Source organism: Salvelinus sp. IW2-2015, linkage group LG13 (assembly GCF_002910315.2).
Source record: "Salvelinus sp. IW2-2015 linkage group LG13, ASM291031v2, whole genome shotgun sequence".
Taxonomy (NCBI): Eukaryota; Metazoa; Chordata; class Actinopteri; order Salmoniformes; family Salmonidae; genus Salvelinus; species Salvelinus sp. IW2-2015.
The window spans coordinates 19,326,080-19,344,861 of NC_036853.1; the positions used below are offsets into that span (position 1 = coordinate 19,326,080).

At 40.2% G+C, this 18,782-nt stretch overlaps 1 protein-coding gene across 1 annotated transcript; it reads right to left on the minus strand.

Annotated features, from left to right (window-relative positions):
* Positions 1-4,220: 4,220 nt before the first annotated feature.
* LOC111972243 (zinc finger and SCAN domain-containing protein 2) lies at positions 4,221-16,598 on the minus strand. Its single transcript, XM_023999184.2, has 6 exons — positions 16,162-16,598; positions 11,952-12,041; positions 11,638-11,823; positions 10,948-11,184; positions 7,452-7,539; positions 4,221-7,291 (listed from the first exon to the last, which is right to left on the minus strand). The coding sequence occupies exons 2-6, from the start codon at positions 12,000-12,002 to the stop codon at positions 6,672-6,674; spliced, it is 1,182 nt and encodes a 393-aa protein (XP_023854952.1). The 5' UTR covers positions 12,003-12,041; positions 16,162-16,598; the 3' UTR covers positions 4,221-6,671.
* Positions 16,599-18,782: the final 2,184 nt, after the last annotated feature.

The window sequence follows — 18,782 nt, forward strand, 5'->3', positions numbered from 1 at the left end:
TCTTTTAGTGTATTGGGAACCGAATTAGATGATTTCACTTAATGATGATCCAATTCATACCACTCTAATATAACTAATGTTGTGTTATTGTAATTCATTATAATTCATAATAAATTGTTTATTCACCTACTACTCACATTCATCATCATATCTGTACTTCTACAGATGGAGGTTCATTACAACTTTACTCTAATGTTGATTTTCTACGTTTCATTCCTGATTGAGCCTTTTCCCACAGTTAGAGCAGACTAGTGTTTTGGTTCCACTGTGACTGAGGAGATGGGTTTTCAGGTGAGCCGCTCTGAAGAAACTCTTGTCACACTGACAGCATTGACACGTATTCTTCCTTGTGTGGCTCTGCTGGTGGCATTTAAAATCTCCCCTTTGACATTTTCTCTGCTTCTGTGCTGGAGGTGTCTCCCTGTTGCAGCTTGTATGAAAGCAGATTGATTTTGATAGACTTTATGTGCGACTGCTCTTCTCTTTTATTCACCTTGAAATCCCCATTATAGATGGCGATGAGGATGGGATGCTAAGGTTTTCACCAGTGCTCGGTAAGCAACGCTTCAGAATTAGCTTTCTGGATGTGAGTCAAACGTGTTCTCCTCTTTTGTGGAGCATTCCGTGCATGGTTTCTCTCACTGAGAGGTTGTCTTCCCTTGGTACAGTGCCTTCAGAAAGTATCCCTTGACTTATTCCACATTTTGTTGCGTTATACAGCCTGAATTCAAAATGGAATCTTTTTTTTTCTCACGCATCTACGCACAATACCCCATAATGACAAAGTCAAAACATGTTTTTTGAAAATGTTAATCGTGTGAATAACCATTTACATACAAATTCACACCCCTGAGTCAATACTTTCTAGAAGCAACTTCGGCAGCGATTACAGCTGTGAGTCTTTCTGGGTAAGAAAGACTAAGAGCTTCCACTCCTGGATTGTGCAAAATTTGCCCATTATTGTTTTCAACATTTTTCAAGCTCTGTCAAATTGGTTGTTGATCATTTCTAGACAACCACTTTCAGGTCTTGCCATAGATTTTCAAGTAGATTAAGTCAAAACTGTAACTCAGGGCCTCCCGAGTGGCACAGTGGTCTAAGGCACTGCATCACAGTGCTAGCTGTGCCACTAGAGATTCTGGGTTTGACTCCGGCCGCGACCAGGAGACCCATGGGGCGGCGCACAATTGGCCCAGCATTGTCTGGGTTAGGGGAGGGCTTGGCTGGCAGGGATGTCCTTGTCCCATTGCGCATTAGGTACTCTTGTGGTGGGCCGGGCTGACACGGTTGCCAGGTGTACGGTGTTTCCTCTGACACATTAGTGCGGCTGGCTTCCAGGTTAAGTGGGCATTGTGTCAAAAAGCAGTGTGGCTTGGTTGGGTTGTGTTTTGGAGGACGCATGGCTTTGACCTTTGCCTCTCCCGAGTCCGTACGGGAGTTGCAGCGATGAGACAACTAACTACTAATTGGATGTTGTTGATCCATCCTCAGTTTTCTCCTATCACAGCCATTAAACTCTGTAACTGTTTTAAAGTCACCATTGGCCTCATGGTGAAATCCCTGAGCAATTTCCTTCTTCTCTGGGAAAATACAGAATTCCTCCGGTGAGGAAGGACGCCTGTATTTTTGTAGTAACTGGGTGTGTTGATACACCATCCAAAGTGTAATTAATAACTTCACAATGTCAAAGGGATATTCAATGTTGGCTTTTTTATTTTGAACCATCTACCAATAGGTGCCCTTTGCGAGGCATTGGAAAATGTCCCTGGTCTTCATGGTTCAAACTGTGTTTGAAATTCACTGCTCAACTGAGGGACCTTACAGATAATTGTATTTGTGGGGTACAAAGATGAGGTAGTCATTCAAAAGTCATGTTAAACACTATTATTGCACACAGAGTGASTCCATGCAACTTATTATTTGACATGTTAAGCAAATTTGTACTCCTGAATTTATGTAGGCTTACCATAACAAAAGGGGTTGAATAATTATTGACTCAAGACATTTCAGCATTTAATTTGTAATTAATTTGTAAAAAATGTGGGGGAAAAATTCAAATTTAAAATTATGGGGTATTATTGTGTGTAGGCCAGTGACCAACAATCTAAATTGTATCCATTTTAAATTCAGGCTGCAATACAACAAAATGTGGAAAAAGTCAAGGGGTGTGAATACTTTCTGAAGGCACTGTACACTACATGACCAAAAATATGTGGACACCTGCTCATTAAACATCTCATTCCAAAATCATGGGCATTAATGATCCCCCCTTTAATTTGGTCCCCCCTTTAATTTGGTCCCCCCTTTGCTGCTATAACAGCCTCCACTCTTCTGGGAACACTTTCCACTAGATGTTGGAACATTGCTGCTTCCATTCAGCCACAAGAGCATTAGTGAGGTCGGGCACTGACCTGTTGGGTGATTAGGCCTGGCCGCCGTAACATAACGCTCCCGACTAACAGTTCTTGTGCTGACGTTGCTTCCAGAGGCAGTTTGGAACTCGGTAGTGAGTGTTGCAACCGAGAACAGATATATTTTTACATGCTACACGCTTCAGCATTTGGCGGTCCCGTTCTGTGAGCTTGTGTGGCCTAACACCTCGCGGCTGAGCCGTTGTTGCTCCTGGACGTTTCCACTTCCCAATAACAGCCCTTAAAGTTGACCGGGGCAACTCTAGCTGGGCAGAAATTTGACGAACTGACTTGTTGGAAAGGTGGCATCCTAAGACGGTGCCACATTGAAAGTCACTGAGCTCTTCAATAACGCCATTCTGCTGCCAATGTTTGACTATGGAGATTGCATGGCTGTGTGGTCGATTTTATACACTTGTCAGCAACGGGTGTGGCTGAAATAGCCAAATCCACTAATTTGAAGGGGTGTCCACATACACTATATATACAAAAGTATGTAAATTCCGGTATAAAGAGCCTCGTTGTATCATCAAGTAATAATATTGGTCTTTAATATTGGTCTTGTTGTAGTCGACTTGGTTAAAAATGTATACCAGTATCAGACACCAATGGCCTTTCTGTACCGTGGCAGTCTGAACAAAGTCAGGAATTGTGTAAGTACAAGGTCAGCAGAGTGGAAAACCAAATCAGCTGTGTGTGGTTTGTGCGGTGGAGCTGCAAAACTACATCTTTAAAACTCGAGTGACATCTGCCTTGGCGGTGTTGGCCTGTTGGAAAAGTAACCAATCGGTTTACTGACCACACAATTGTTAGAGCTCTCCGGGACCAGCGATTAGCAACCACTGGCTGATKTCCTTTGTGATACTGCTATACCAAAAAAAAAGTGTTACTGTGTGTATTTTGTGTAGCAGGGTAGTGAAATCTTGTTCAGATTAGTTTTAAAAAGTCAGCCATAAAGAGCCTGTGTTCAGTGTCACGTTGTTGGTTCATTTTAGTGACTAAGGTTGAGAAGCCCTGGGGGCGGCGTGACCACTCGATCTGGTTCTGTGAAACCAGACAAGGGGGGAGCACCGGCCCGTTTAAGGTAGAATTGTGATTACTTCACTTCAACAAGCCGTTTACATCTCTAGGAGGTGCAATCTGCTGGGTTCTGTCTCTAATCTGAAGACTGATGGTCACAATTGTGAATTCTGTGAGTTTCGCTGTCAGGGACCAGGGTTTAGCAACCCCCGGTCTCCTTTTTGATACTGCTTTGCAACGCTTGCAGTTAGCCACTGATTCCTTCCAAACCAATCATTGTTGAATTTGCGATTTCCAACTTGTTGTGTAATGTTTATGGCCGATGAGCACCAATACGTTTTATCTATAATTTCTCTTCATATGACAAGGATTTTCCAGTAGATTTTCAACTTGAATCATGAAGATGACTGCTTGTCTAGCTTGCTAGCTAAGATTTTGAAAGTATGATGTTAACATGATCAATCCAATCAAAGCTTCGGTAGATATAACGTGCTTTGACGTCATTTTATCTGTGGCCAAACTTCTTGGATGGGGACTTCTAATGTAAATCTATGGCAGAACCCAAGGGGCTTGAATTTCCGAGCTCTCCCTGTAGATTTTGTGGTGACGTAGTGTCCCCATGAGTGACAGAACACTGAGCCAATCACAGCACAAGTAGAGAACATTACCAACCCCTACTCTCTGTATTTTCCGCTGGCTGCCCCACCACCGAAAGCACTGAGCTAGGCTGAAACACCTGCATTTTGGAGCTGCCTTACTCAAGAAAGCAAAAAAGAGACCATGTTTGTACGCAGCTTTATTAACTCAATGTTGTTCTTTTACAACTGATATGTGACACGTATTAATGCCAAAATAACATGCAAAACCGGCAACAACAAAAAATATATATATATATAATCGTATTTATTTTTTGCTAAACAGGTAGGCTCTACCCCACATGCCCTGAATGATGGGTTGCCACTGGTCTACTTTTGGAACTATGGTTCTATATTTGTGAATTGCCTTTCACCCTCCAATATTTGATGTCTGCTTCTTTTGTCATGGTAGAACAAAGTTACAAAAACATGGAGAAAAGATGGTGGTTTGTGAAGGGCCAGCCGTGCGAATGGCTGGAGCTTTTGGTCGAAATATAAGATTAGGCTGAGAAGGCAGCCGTGTTGATATGTGAAATTTCTCTGACAGGACAATAAAWWAAWAAAAATGTCGCTCAAAAAGACAAGAGTATTGAAGCCCTTGAGCTGCCTGACAAATTGCATGACTGTGATTGGTTTTGAAAAGCTGTAAGGAGTAGTTCAAGTGATAGTTACGTTTTTAATTAGTTGAACATTGATATATGGCTGATGTATTTTATAGTTACATATGAATCAAAAAATAACAGACATTTATAATATAGCAAATAAAGAATATCCAACGGAGATTGGTAATACATATCTACAGTAAAACTTTAGACTAAAATATAAACTATGCCTTCCAATAATGAGAAAGTAAAGGGTGCTGTCCTCCCTGTGAACAAAAGTGTTTCATTTTTAAAAACCTGTTGGGAGCCACACTTGGGGCTCCGGGTTAGAGTAAATGAAAATAGGAGTATGTGTAATTTGAGACACTTATTGGATAATCCTGGAGTATGGAATGTTTTACTTTTAGGTGGACAAATGAAATAGAAATTATAACTAATATGACTTTTTGTTTGGCTTAATTGACCTGCCTGGTAAAATAAAAGTAGAATAAAAAATATACAGACAGCTCAGCACTGTGTACTTAAAATGTAATATATGCTGTATTTGTTTATCCTGAAGGAGATATACAAATATGATATTACATTTACATTCACATTTTAGTCATCTAGCAGATGCGCMTATCCAGAGTGACGTACAGTGCTGAGTGCATACATTTTCATATTTTTTTCGTAGCGATTCCCAGTGTGAAACAAACCCACAACCCTGGCTTTGCAAGCGCCATGCTCTACCAACTGAGCCACACAGAACCATATCTACATATCTAATGAAAAGGGGTTTAACCTCGTTCAAAACCAGGGAAAAAAATAAAATCAATGGGGGATCTGACAGTTCCAGTGGGAATGGTAGATAATTTTGTTGTGAGACAGAGTATAACTATGCCTGTGTTTAATCAAGAACGGAGACACGTGTTGATGACTAATCATGTGTATCTTGTTAAAGATTATTGTGTCAAGAATGTACTTGTGGTAATATGTATTTGTAATGGTCTAATTAATCTGATAATTTTTTCGAGGTGATGGCCATACAGCCCCCAGWGGGTACCTATATGCATCCGATTAATTTGACCAGATCAGTGCAAGACCCCCGCCTCCCTAACCAGCTGAAAAACCGCATCCACAACTGCCCTGTCTCTCAACTACTAGCCTGAGTGAAGCAACCTGTGTACAGCATCTGAGCTATCGATGCATGTGTCCTGAGACTAAGCACGTGGAGCTGGCATGGGGAGATCTAATCGAAACTTCTATCATGCTACTGGTGTGTGGGAGAATCTGACGAGGCAGAATGTGCAGCAGGTGATGGTGGTGAAAGCTTGTCTGGTTGGTTAAATACAATCTCCTGGACATTGACATCGGGACATCATCATCAAATCCCATCTCTAATAGTCATACATTTCATTTGTGCTGTTGTGAGTCTGAACTGTAAACAATTGGAAGAAGCCTGCCTGTAATTGATTTGGGATTGCAAACAATGTTGTTGTTGTTTAAATGGCAGGTTGATTGTGGGGGTCTACACACTGAAATYTGTAGTAATCTATATGCATTAAGGCATCTGTGGTCATAGGGCGCGACACGTATGTTTTATGTCTGTTTGACCAAAGGGGGACTGTAAAGGGAAAATTAATTGATACATTATTTTCCAGTATTTGATTTACTGATTATATTAATTGGTATGTAATAAGCATGATTGTATGTGTGGGAAGACATTTCCCTTATTAGTCTACAATTATCTGTTGGAACTAAGTAAAGATGTTCATACTTTTGACCTGTTTAACTACCAATATCAAATGTCTGCCAGTGTTGAATGTTATGGTTAAAGTTTGACACCAGACTGAGTCGAGGGCACACATCTGTGACACTTTGCGATTCTGTAGCAGATGATATTGTGACTTCCTTCAAGCCTCTCAGGCTGGTGTTTATAGGACATTAGGTGCTGTGTGAACGATTTCTCCCCTGTATGTGTCAACTGATGTATGGTATGGTCTCTGAAAAATCCAAAACAATTGTCACACAGAMCATTGAAAAGGCTTTTCTCCTTTGTGTGTTTTCTGGTGTGCTTTGAGAGCTTCTAGCTGGCCAGAGGACTTCTTACACCTGTGGACATTATAGGGTCTATGTCCAGTGTGGGTCTTCTTATGTGTCAACTGATGTCTCTTAAAGTCTCTGGAAAAGCAAAAACATTTGTCACACTGAGAGCATTTATATGGTCTTCCTGTGTGGATCATTTCATGTCTAATCCGTTGGGATCGTTCTCCAAATCCTTTCCCACACTCAAAGCATTTATATGGTCTCTCCCCAGTGTGAGTCCTTCTGTGTGTTTTAAGTGATTCAGCGCAGACATAGCTCTTCCCACAGTCTACACAATGATAGGGTTTCTCCCCTGTGTGAGTCCTCTGATGCGTTTGCATMACATATTTATTGTAGAAGCTTTTGCCACATTGCGGGCAGGTGGCTGGGGTCAGCTGTACACTGTTTTCTTTTTTTGCTATGATTTTCCCAGACTTCAACATTGCAATGTACTCTTCAGGGTGGTCCCTCTTGAGGTGCCCATGGAAAAAGCGCTCTATGGTGAAGCCGAGCGCACATTGGGGGCATGGATAGAAGGAGGACACACCTTTAGAGTCACCTAAAGGAAAGAGAAAAACAAAATAAATTTTAGGTCTATTTCATTAAAGAGCCGTAGCTAATGAGCTAATGTYACGCAATCATATCTTTACACAATAACTGCAATCCACCCCACTTATGTTACACACTAATATCAACATTATTCGCTTTCTCATCTGTACCTGGTGCAGTCCCTTGATCCAATGATGTCCTGCTGCAATCTTCAATCTTCAATCCTACTGAAATGTCATGCTCATCGTTTTCACAGTCCTTTGAAGCAGAGATGAGGGTGAATTCAGTTGAGTCCGAAAGTCAGTTAACTTCAACAATTGGCTAAATACTAACTAGCCCCAGCACTCAAGCTAGTATCTGCTCAAGAAAGCTATGCTTTGTGTTTGTGAAATKTTAACTTTATTATGAAGCTATAGGCTTAACAAGCGACTGAACGGAGCGATTCCACGTTTTTCTGTTGCTCATGAAGAAAAACAAAATTTCAGTCTTGGGGGTGTGGTTCAATGTGGCGGTTACTGATGTTTGTCCCCCATGAGACACCATAGGAACAAAGCTAGTACCACTTCCTCAAAACAGTCAGAATGAATCTAAGATAACTCAAGAAATCTGGAATCAATTTTTACCGAGGAGGTTTTAGTGGCCCAATTTTACATCTAGCTAAGGTGTTTGGTGCAGTATATCTTAAGTACAAAAACGTGCTACGTGTTGCCTTATGAAAACAAATTCCGAGCCAATCTGCTGCGCTGCTGGACAGGTCTGTCTCACTAGGCAGGTTTCTATTGAACCAGGTTAATTTGACAAAAGAAATGTTGCAGCAAAAAAAAGCTCTAAAGAGCGACATTTCTCCATTCGACAGGGGTGAATTTTCTTTATCACAACAAATGATGATGGAAACAGTGTTTTTCGAATAAACGCTTGCCGAATAGTTTTGATGGTGCARGTGATGTCATCACTTGACATAACTATAAAGCTCCACTCCACTCCACATTTAAATCTAAATTCCTACTCCTTTCTACAGTTGAAGTCGGAAGTTTACATACACCTTAGCCAAAAACATTTAAACTGAGTTTTTCACAATTCCTGACATTTAATCCTAGTAAAAATGACCTGTCTTAGGTCAGTTAGGACCATCACTTAATTTAAAAAATGTGAAATGTTAGAACAATAGTAGAGAATTATTTATTTCAGCTTTTATTTATTTCATCACATTCCCAGGGGGTCAGAGGTTTACATACACTCAATTAGTATTTGGAAGCATTTCTTTTAAATTGTTTATCTTGGGTCAAACGTTTCGGGTAGCCTTCCACAACCTTCCCTCAATAAGTTGGGTGAATTTTGGCCCAGTCCTCCTGACAGAGCTGGTGTAACAGAGTCAGGTTTGTAAGCCTCCTTGCTCACACACACTTTTTCAGTTCTGCCCACAACTTTTCTATGGGATTGAGGTCAGGGGTTTGTGATGTCCACTCCAATACCTTGACTTTGTTAAGCCATTTTGCCACAACTTTGYAAGTATGCTTGGGGTCATTGTCCATTTGGACCAAGCTTTAACTTCCTGACTGATGTCTTGAGATGTTGCTTCAATATATCCACATAATTTTCCCTTTCCTCATGATGCCATCTATTTTGTGAAGTGCACCAGTTCCTCCTGCAGCAAAGCACCCCCACAACATGATGCTGCCACCCCCGTGCTTCACGGTTGGGATGGTGTTCTTCGGCTTGCAAGCCTCTCTCCTTTTTCCTCCAAACATAACGATGGTCATTATGGCCAAACAGTTCTATTTTTGTTTCATCAGKCCAGAGGACATTTCTCCAAAAAGTACAATCTTTGTCCCCATGTGCAGTTGCAAACCGTAGTCTGGCTTTTTAATGGCGGTTTTGAAGCAGTGGCTTCTTCCTTGCCGAGTGGCCTTTCAGGTTGTGTCGATATAGGACTCGTTTTACTGTGAATATAAATACTTTTGTACCTGTTTCCTCCAGCATCTTCACAAGGTCGTTTGCTGCTGTTCTGGGATTGATTTGRACTTTTCGCACCAAAGTACGTTCATCTCTAGGAGACAGAACGCGTCTCCTTCCTGAGCGGTATGACSGCTGCATGGGTCCATAGTATTGTTTGTACAGATGAACGTGGTACCTTCAGGCATTTGGATATTGCTCCCAAGGAGGAACCAGACTTGTAGAGGTCTACAATTTTTTTCTGAGGTCTTGGCTGATGTCTTTTGATTTTCCCATGATGTCAAGCAAAGAGGCACTGAGTTGGAAGGTATGCCTTGAAATACATCCACAGGTACACCTCCAATTGACTCAAATGATGTCAATTACCCTATCAGAAGCTTTTAAATGCATGACATAATTTTCTGGAATTTTCCAAGCTGTTTAAAGGCACAGTCAACTTAGTGTATGTAAACTTCTGACCCACTGGAATTGTGATACAGTAAGTTATAAGTGAAATAATCTGTCTGTAAACAATTGTTGGAAAAATTACTTGTGTCATGCACAAAGTAGATGTCRTAACCGACTTGCCAAAACTATAGTTTGTTAACAAGAAATTTGTGGAGTGGTTGAAAAACAAGTTTTAATGACTCCAACCTAAGTGTATGTAAACTTRCGATTTCAACTGTATATGTATATTTCAACTATAAAAACAATGCTTCATTGCAGGATAAAGATTGCCTTGACTTTCATGAATGCCTAAATTGCTTCAACTTTGTTTTCTTGTTTGCTTAATGCATGTTCCACCATCCAAGTATCATTTCAGATCTACAGGAGTGCAAGTCTCACCATGGAACAGACCGTAGCGATACGTTGGCTCATGAGAATTATTAGAATATGGCAAATATGAGTAAATTCTCACATTCTATCCATTCTGGCTTTTGCTCGCAACCTGAGACATGAAACAGATAGGTGGGAGGGCACACAGGCTGTCYACAATTTCTTTGCCTAAATGGATAATGGAAACACTTTAACCGCTTCATTTTTATTCGACACTAGGCTTTTGCAAAACTTTATTTTTTTGTTGTTGATGTGATTTCATTATGTCCAGCTGTTTTTAATCGACACAAGACAGTTCAATGGAATTTTCTATGTGAACTTTCTAAATTTCAACAGGACAAGTTAATGACAAAATAGCTAGAGTCTGTGTGCTCTGCCGTGCAATTGGATAGAGCGCAATCACCGCAGCTCTTTATCCCATGTTAGTGAGCATTGTTGAAATCAAAACCCAACCCTCAAGTAAGTCATGACGAACTCTTGTACTCAAATCTCACAAAACTCAGTATTGGAAGATACTGACTTCATGACCAAAATGTACCTACTGGCAATTTTTTGTCAATTTTGGCAATGGAATAAATGTTCCTGACTAATCTCGATGTCACATATGCTGTTTTCAATGAGAGAAGTTGGTTCTCGAGTTCAGATCTGGTTTAAGTTTAGACATTTTCGCGACACCTATAGCCTACTTCTTGTATGTCAGTAGCACACTCCAAATGCAGTCACATAGTGTCAGAAAACATGAAGGTTGAAGGTTAGTTTTGTGGTTTGGTGTACACAGCTTATAATAGGTAGGGTAAAGAATGTTCAGAACAACTAGTGGAACAAAAAAACTTTCAGTTTGACCATACAAAACATCTCAAAGTGTCTATTTCACTGTTATTAAATGCTTAAACTCACCTGCACATTATCACCTTCCATCTCACTGTCCTCTGTATCATCTGTATCCGAGTATGATGGTGATGTTTCCAACGGCTCCCAAGGCACTGATACTTTCACAATATTCTCATCTTCTGACTTCAACCCATCTTCATTCTCTTCTTCCTTCACTGTAATTAAGGTAACCTCCTCTTCATCTACTGGCAGAAGGGAGCATTCTTCAGACTCCTCTTTGACTGGGACTGGTGAAGGCAGCACCTTGCACAGAGAAAACATCATTTATTCAGTATCAAGCTTATATCATAAAATTCATGAAATGTTGATGTTAGCTAAAGGGCAAATCCATAGTAACGGAATGATGATGAGACTCCAYGCATTAAAGATATACATGCATGTACAATTATATTCGTATTCCTGGATTATTTTACTTCTGATGCCTTGCATTCTTTTTTCAGTAATCGAAAACCTTCATAAAAGGCATTGGGTAAAGGTAAATTAATTTACAAATATAATTGTATGTATATCTATACATCGGCTAATGTAAAAAGGGCTTTATAAACACATTCGATTGACGCCATGTATTTGGTGATAAAAGCTTCAAAAACAGTTCAAAAACACTATAAGACTTGCACCAGGAAGCATGCGGGACTTTTATAGGGTATAACTCCTGGCTTTGCAACGGTGCTTGCACAGTGTTGAGGAGCTACTTACCTTGCCTTTAGGTCCACGCTCTTGCTCTGCGACTCCATGGACGTCTGAAACTGTTTCAAAGGAAGGATCTTGTCCATCGGTGTCCTCTTTTTTAAAAACCTGTGACGTTTCAACTCCTAATGGCACAGCTGAAATCTGACATTCTTCAGCCTCCTCTTTAACCTCACTCCAATGCAATGATTGATCCTAGAATAGACCACGTTTGGTGTTAGAATAAACCATATATCAATAAAACATGTAGCTGATTATTTTAGATATTGTATAATTCAATTGTTTCTCATTTTGAAGAATGGATCAAATTTGGCTCAACCTACAAAAAGCTCTTCTGACTGACCAATGTTTCCATATCTCACATATTGTTCCATTGGATCCAATTTTCAGCAGATGATGATCAGACTCGTGACCTGTCAATAACAAAATAAACCACCCAAATGTTGAGTTAGATCAAAAGGCTTAACAACAAAGCCAAAATAAAAGGCAACAACGGCACCAATGTTGATGTTAGCTAAAGGGCAATTCCATAGTAACGGAATGATGATGAGACTCAGATTTTTCACTTGAAACGTACATCAAACAAAACAAATGAATTGCAAGTTAAGTTTAAGTCAATGTGTTTTTGTAAAATCTTCAAAGCTATACATAGCATTGTGAATGCAAAGAGGACTCGGCCCACCAAATAGGTTGAGTGAACTGGCAAAAGAGTTGATTCCTCATTSAAAGTCAAGGGCAGTGTGAATAAAATGAAWAYTAGTGAAGACATCAAAACTATGAAATAYCACATGGAATCATGTAGTAACCAAAAAAAAGTGTTAAATCAAAATATATTTTATATGCCAAGAGTGTGAAAAGCTGTCATCAAGGCAAAGGGTGGCTACTTTGAAGAATCTCAAATATAAAATAGATTTTGATTTGCTTAACACTTTTTGGTTACTACATTATTCCCCATGTGTTATTTCATAGTTTTGATGTCTTCACTATTATTCTACAATGTAGAAAATAGTACAAATATAGAAAAACTCTTGAATGAGTGGTCGTGTCCAAACRTTTGACTGGAAATGTATATATAAATCATTGCTTAGAACGCAGCTGTCATTTTCTGACCACGTGGCTAGAAAAACATTGGGTGCTCCTACCATCTCCGGCCTCAAATGAATTTATGGATTTGAGGGATAGACTAGCATTCAAATGAAAGCCAACCCTGTTGTTATTTAGAAACCCAAATAATTTTTGAGATGTTGATAAATAGCTTCAACTGTGTATGTATGTATGTATGTATGTATATATATACACACATACATACACAGTTGAAGTCGGAAGTTTACATACACTTAGGTTGGAGTCATTAAAACTCGTTTTTCAACGACTCTACAAATTTCTTGTTAACTATAGTTTTGGCAAGTCGGTTAGGACATCTACTTTGAGCATTACACAAGTAATTTTTCCAACAATTGTTTACAGACAGATTATTTCACTTATAATTCACTGTATCACAATTCCAGTGGGTCAGACGTTTACATACATTAAGTTGACTGTGCCGTTAAACAGCTTGGGAAATTCCAGAAAATTATGTCATGGCTTTAGAAGCTTCTGATAGGCTAATTGACATAATTTGAGTCAATTGGAGGTGTACCTGTGGATGTATTTCAAGGCCTACCTTCAAATTCAGTGCCTCTTTGCTTGACATCATGGGAAAATCAAAAGAAATCAGCCAAGACCTCAGAAAAAAAATTGTAGACTTCAACAAGTCTTTTTCATCCTTGGGAGCAATATCCAAACGCCTGAAGGTACCACGTTCATCTGTACAAACAATACTACGCAAGTATAAACACCATGGACCCACGCAGCCATCATACCGCTCAGAAAGGAGACGTGTTCTGTCTCCTAGAGATGAATGTACTTTGGTGTGAAAAGTGCAAATCAATCCCAAAACAACAGCAAAGGACCTTGTGAAGATGCTGGAGGAAACAGGTACAAAAGTATTTATATCCACAGTAAAATGAGTCCTATATCGACATAACCTGAAAGGCTACTACTCAGCAAGGAAGAAGCCACTGCTCCAAAACCGCCATAAAAAAGCCAGACTACGGTTTGCAACTGCACATGGGGACAAAGATTGTACTTTTTGGAGAAATGTTCTCTGGTCTGATGAAACAAAAATAGAACTGTTTGGCCATAATGACCATCGTTATGTTTGGAGGGAAAAGGAGGGATGCTTGCAAGCCGAAGAACACCATCCCAACCGTGAAGCACGAGGGTGGCAGCATCATGTTGTGGGGTGCTTTGCTGCAGGAGGGACTGGTGCACTTCACAATATAGATGGCATCATGAGGAAAGGAAAATTATGTGGCTATATTGAAGCAACATCAAGACATCAGTCAGGAAGTTAAAGCTTGGTCGCAAATGGGTCTTCCAAATGGACTATGATCCCAAGCATACTTCCAAAGTTGTGGCAAAATGGCTTAAGGACAACAAAGTCAAGGTATTGGAATGGCCAATGATTTTTTATATGGTATGAGTCTACTCACATAAAAACTGTGGATGGAAACATGGCTCCTGGCTATGACTGGTTGCCATCTATAGAGAGACATACACTACAAGTATGTGGACACCTGATCCTCAATTATCTTATTCCAAAATCATGCGCATTAATATGGAGTTGGTCCCCCCTTTGCTGCTATAACAGCCTCCACTCTTCTGGGAAGGCTTTCCACTAGATGTTGGAACATTGCTTTGGGAACTTGCTTCCATTCAGCCACAAGAGCATTAGTGAGGTCGGGCATTGATGTTGGGCGTCAGGCCTGGCTCGCGGTTGGCGTTCCAATTCATCCCAAAGGCATTCGATTGGGTTGTGGTCAGGGCTCTGTGCAGGCCAGTCATGTTCTTCCACACTGATCTCGACAAACCATTTCTGTACGGAGATCGCTTTTGCACGGGGGGCATTGTCATGCTGAAACAGGAAAGGGCTTTCCCCAAACTGTTGCCACAAAGTTGGAAACACAGAACATTCTAGAATTTCATTGTTTACTGTAGCGTTAAGATTTCCCTTTACTGGATCCAACGYGGTCTAGCCCAAACCATGAAAAACAGCCCCCAGACCATTATTCCTCCTCCACCAAACTTTACAGTTAGCACTAGGCATTGGGGCAGGTAGCGTTCTTCTGGCATTCACCAAACCCAGATTTGTCCGTCAGACTGCCAGATGGTGAAGCGTGATTTATCACTCCAGAGAACGCATTTCCACTGCTCCAGAGTCCAATGGTGGCAAGCTTTACACCACTACAGCCGACGCTTGGCATTGCGCATGGTGATCTTATGCTTCTGTGCGGCTACTCGGCCATGCAAACCCATTTCATGAAGCTCCTGATGAACAGTTATTTTGCTGACATTGCTTCCAGGGGCAGTTTGGAACTCGGTAGTGAGTGTTGCAACCGAGGACAGATGATTTTTACTCACTACACACTTCAGCACTCGGCAGTCCCGTTCTGAGCTTGTGTCCTACCACTACACGGCTGAGCCGTTGTTGCTCTTAGACGTTTCCACAGCACTTACAGTTGCCCGGGTAGATCTAGCAGGGCAGAAATGTGATATACTGACTTGTTGAAAAGGTGGCATCCTATGACGGTGCCACAATGAAAGTCACTGAGCTCTTCAGGAGGGCCATTCTGCAGCCAATGTTTGTCGATGGAGATTGCATGGCTGTGTGCTCGATTTTATACAACTAGCAACAGCTGAAATAGCCAAATCCATTAATTTGAAGGGGTGTCCACATGTAGTGTATATAGTATACACAAGTTCATTGAGGGTTGTCTGTTAGAAGAGCGCAAACGGTACATGTCGCTGCTGTTATTGTCCCAGTTCCATTAATTTCAATATCGTGAGTGATTAATTTGGGCGCGCTATTAATTATACAGTAGAACAAGCTAATCAATTCCAGAATTGAGTGACCATTTGGTAAATATTGGTGCGTATCCAATTTGTAAGTCGCTCTGGATAAGAGCGTCTGCTAAATGACTTAAATGTAAATGTATGCAGTTTCTAAAATACAAATTCAGAAAAACACAAGTAATCTGAAAACGTGTGTTCGAATAACTTATGTATTGGTCTTAAAAATATCACGACTTGTTTCAGCATATTGATTATGAATTTAAAAAACAGTTACTCGGCCATATCATAAAGCCATGACAACAGGAAGCAGCAACAGTATCATTTAATGCATGTTTAAGCAATATAAATTATTTTTTAAATTCAACAGGATACTACATTCAGGTAAAAACTACTGAATGAGCCCAAAAACGTACTTTGATTTATTGATTTTGATGATATTAGTTCAATTAAAATGTTAAGTGTACGTGGAATTGCCCTAAACTAACTATAACGTTAGCTAACGTTAACGTAGCTAGCTAGTGTAGATAATTAGTTCTAGATGGCTTTTATGGTTAATGTTAGCTACACACCCAACGTATCAAATGGCAATATTATAAAGCTCATATGTTTAGAAAAATATATATGCAGAAAATGTATTACCTGTCTGTAGCTAGCTACATGGACGCTTTTCAGAATTATCTGTGAGGGTCGGGTAAAAGCGGTTATGTCTAGAAGGGATACAACTTTTGTCAAATGGAATTTTCGTAGTAGAGTTTAGGTGAATTTACGCAGCAGGTTATGAGAATTAAAGTAGCACGTTAGGGTCATTAGATTAAGGTTAGGAAAATAGTTGGGGTTAGCTAAAATGCAAAAATCTGTACGTCAGTTTGACAAAATCTGTATCCCATCTAGACATGGCCGGGGAAAGCAGGGTAAAACAGATATCTGTATATAATGACGAGATGCTCATGTCTCCGCCCTAACAATGGGAGTTGGTTGTCCGAAAGTCGTGAAGGAAGGCGACAAGCTTAGATCCAAAATAAGCCCATAGAAACMCATCGTGCTTATTTRTGGACASACGTTGGCGAGAGTGAAACCTCTCACTTTGCCTCTTCCTCTCTGATGAAAAGTTTATTATTTACATACGGAAACTCYAGAAGACCAAATACCACCGAGTTTGAAAATACTTTCCTATTTTACTGCCAAGTGCTGTGCATACATGAAAGTGAATCATACTGCCCTACATTTGTCATAGAACGAAAAGGCCCGTCGAATGATTTAACTAGAGACCAATGTACGAAGAAGAACATATTTATAGGGGGTATTTTATTACATTATATATACACTGAACAAAAATATAAACGCAACAGTAAAGTGTTGGTCCCATGTTTCTTGAGCTGAAATGAAATATCCCATAAATGTTCCATATGCACAAAAATCTTATTTCTCTCAAATGTTGTGCACACATTTGTTTACATCCCTGTTAGTGAGCATTTTTCCTTTGGAAAGATAATCCTTCCATATGACAGGTGTGGCATTTCAAGAAGCTGATTAAACAGCATGATCATTACACAGGAGCACCTTGTGTTTGGGGAAAATAAAAGGCCACTGAAATTTGCAGTTTTGTCACACAACACACTGCCACAGATGTCTCTAGTTTTGAGGGAGCGTGCAATTGGCATGCTGACTGCAGAAATGTCCACCAGAGCTGTTGCCAGAGAKTGTAATGTTTATTTGTCTACCATAACGTAATTTTTGAGAATTTGGCAGTACGTCCAAKCAGCCTTACAACCGCAGACCACATATATGCAGTCATGTGAGATAGCGGTTTGCTGATGTCAACGTTGTGAACAGTGTGCCCCATGGTGATGGTCGAGTTAGGGTATGGGCAGGCATAAGCTACGGACAGCAAACACAATTGTATTTTATAAATGGCAATTTGAATGCACAGAGATACCGTGATGAGATCCTGAGGACCATTGTCATGCCATTCATCCGCCGCCATCACCTTATGTTTCAGCATGATAATGCATGGCCCCATGTCGCAAGGATCTGTACACAATTGCTGGAAGCTGAAAATGTCCCAGTTCTTCTATAGCTTGCATACTCACCACACGTCACCCATTGAACATTGTTTGGGATGCACTGGATCGACGTGTACAACAGAGTGTTCGAGTTCCCGCCAATYTCCAGCAACTTCGCACAGCCACTGGAGAGGAGTGGGACAACATTCCACAGACCACAATCAAAAGCCTGATCAACTCTATGCAAAGGAGATGTGTCGCGCTGCATGATGAAAAAGGTGTTCACACCAGATACTGACTGTTTTTCTGTTCCATGCCCCTACCTTTTTTTAAAGTATATGTGACCAACAGATGCATATATTTATTCCCAGTCGTGAAATCCATAGATTAAGGCTTAATTTCTTTCTTTCAATTGACTGATTTCCAAATATGAACTGTAACTCAGTAAAATCTTTGAAATTGTTCCATGTGGCGTTTATATWTTTGTTCAGTATACATAGCCTAGTGGGCATCTTCACAATATGATCTGGTCATTAAATAACATGACAAATACATGTTGGTTTCCATCGTACACATTGATCTGTTACAACAATACAAGTGGCTWGAAGTAGCCCACTTGAACTTGGATTTGGAGCTCAGAATTTCAAGTACTGGAATAGGCCTACCTTGAAAATCTGACATTTACTCAATTTGGTGCTTGAAATGTCTGGTTTTTGATCGCTTTCTCTGGGCTCCCGATTTGCTCAGCGGTCTAAGGCACCGCATCTTACTACAGACATCCTGGTTAGAATCCAGGCTGTATCACAACCGGCCGTGATTGGGAGTACCATAGGGCGGTGCACAATTGACCAAGCATCGTCCAAGTTTGGCTAGTGTAGGCTGTCATTGTAAATAAGAATTTATTCTTAACTGACTTGCCTAGTTAAATGTAAAAATAACAGCAGCAATGGTCACATAGGCTACAGAAAAATTGCCATGATTGCATACAATTTATTTAGTCAAGCAAGTCTACATTATTCTCACATATTTTAGAATGTAATAACAATTTGAATATCAATGCATTGGCAAGGCCTAAAAAATGCATTATTCTTAAAGTGGTAATGGTTGTTCTGAACAGAATTAGCCTGTTTGTTTAAAGTGAAGAAAATTTGCCACGGCACACGCAATCATGATTCCTTTCTATGCGCACCAAAATTACAATCTGTTTCTCTGAATTGCCTTGTGAAAGCCTAACAATGTAATATATTTTCTAACTTG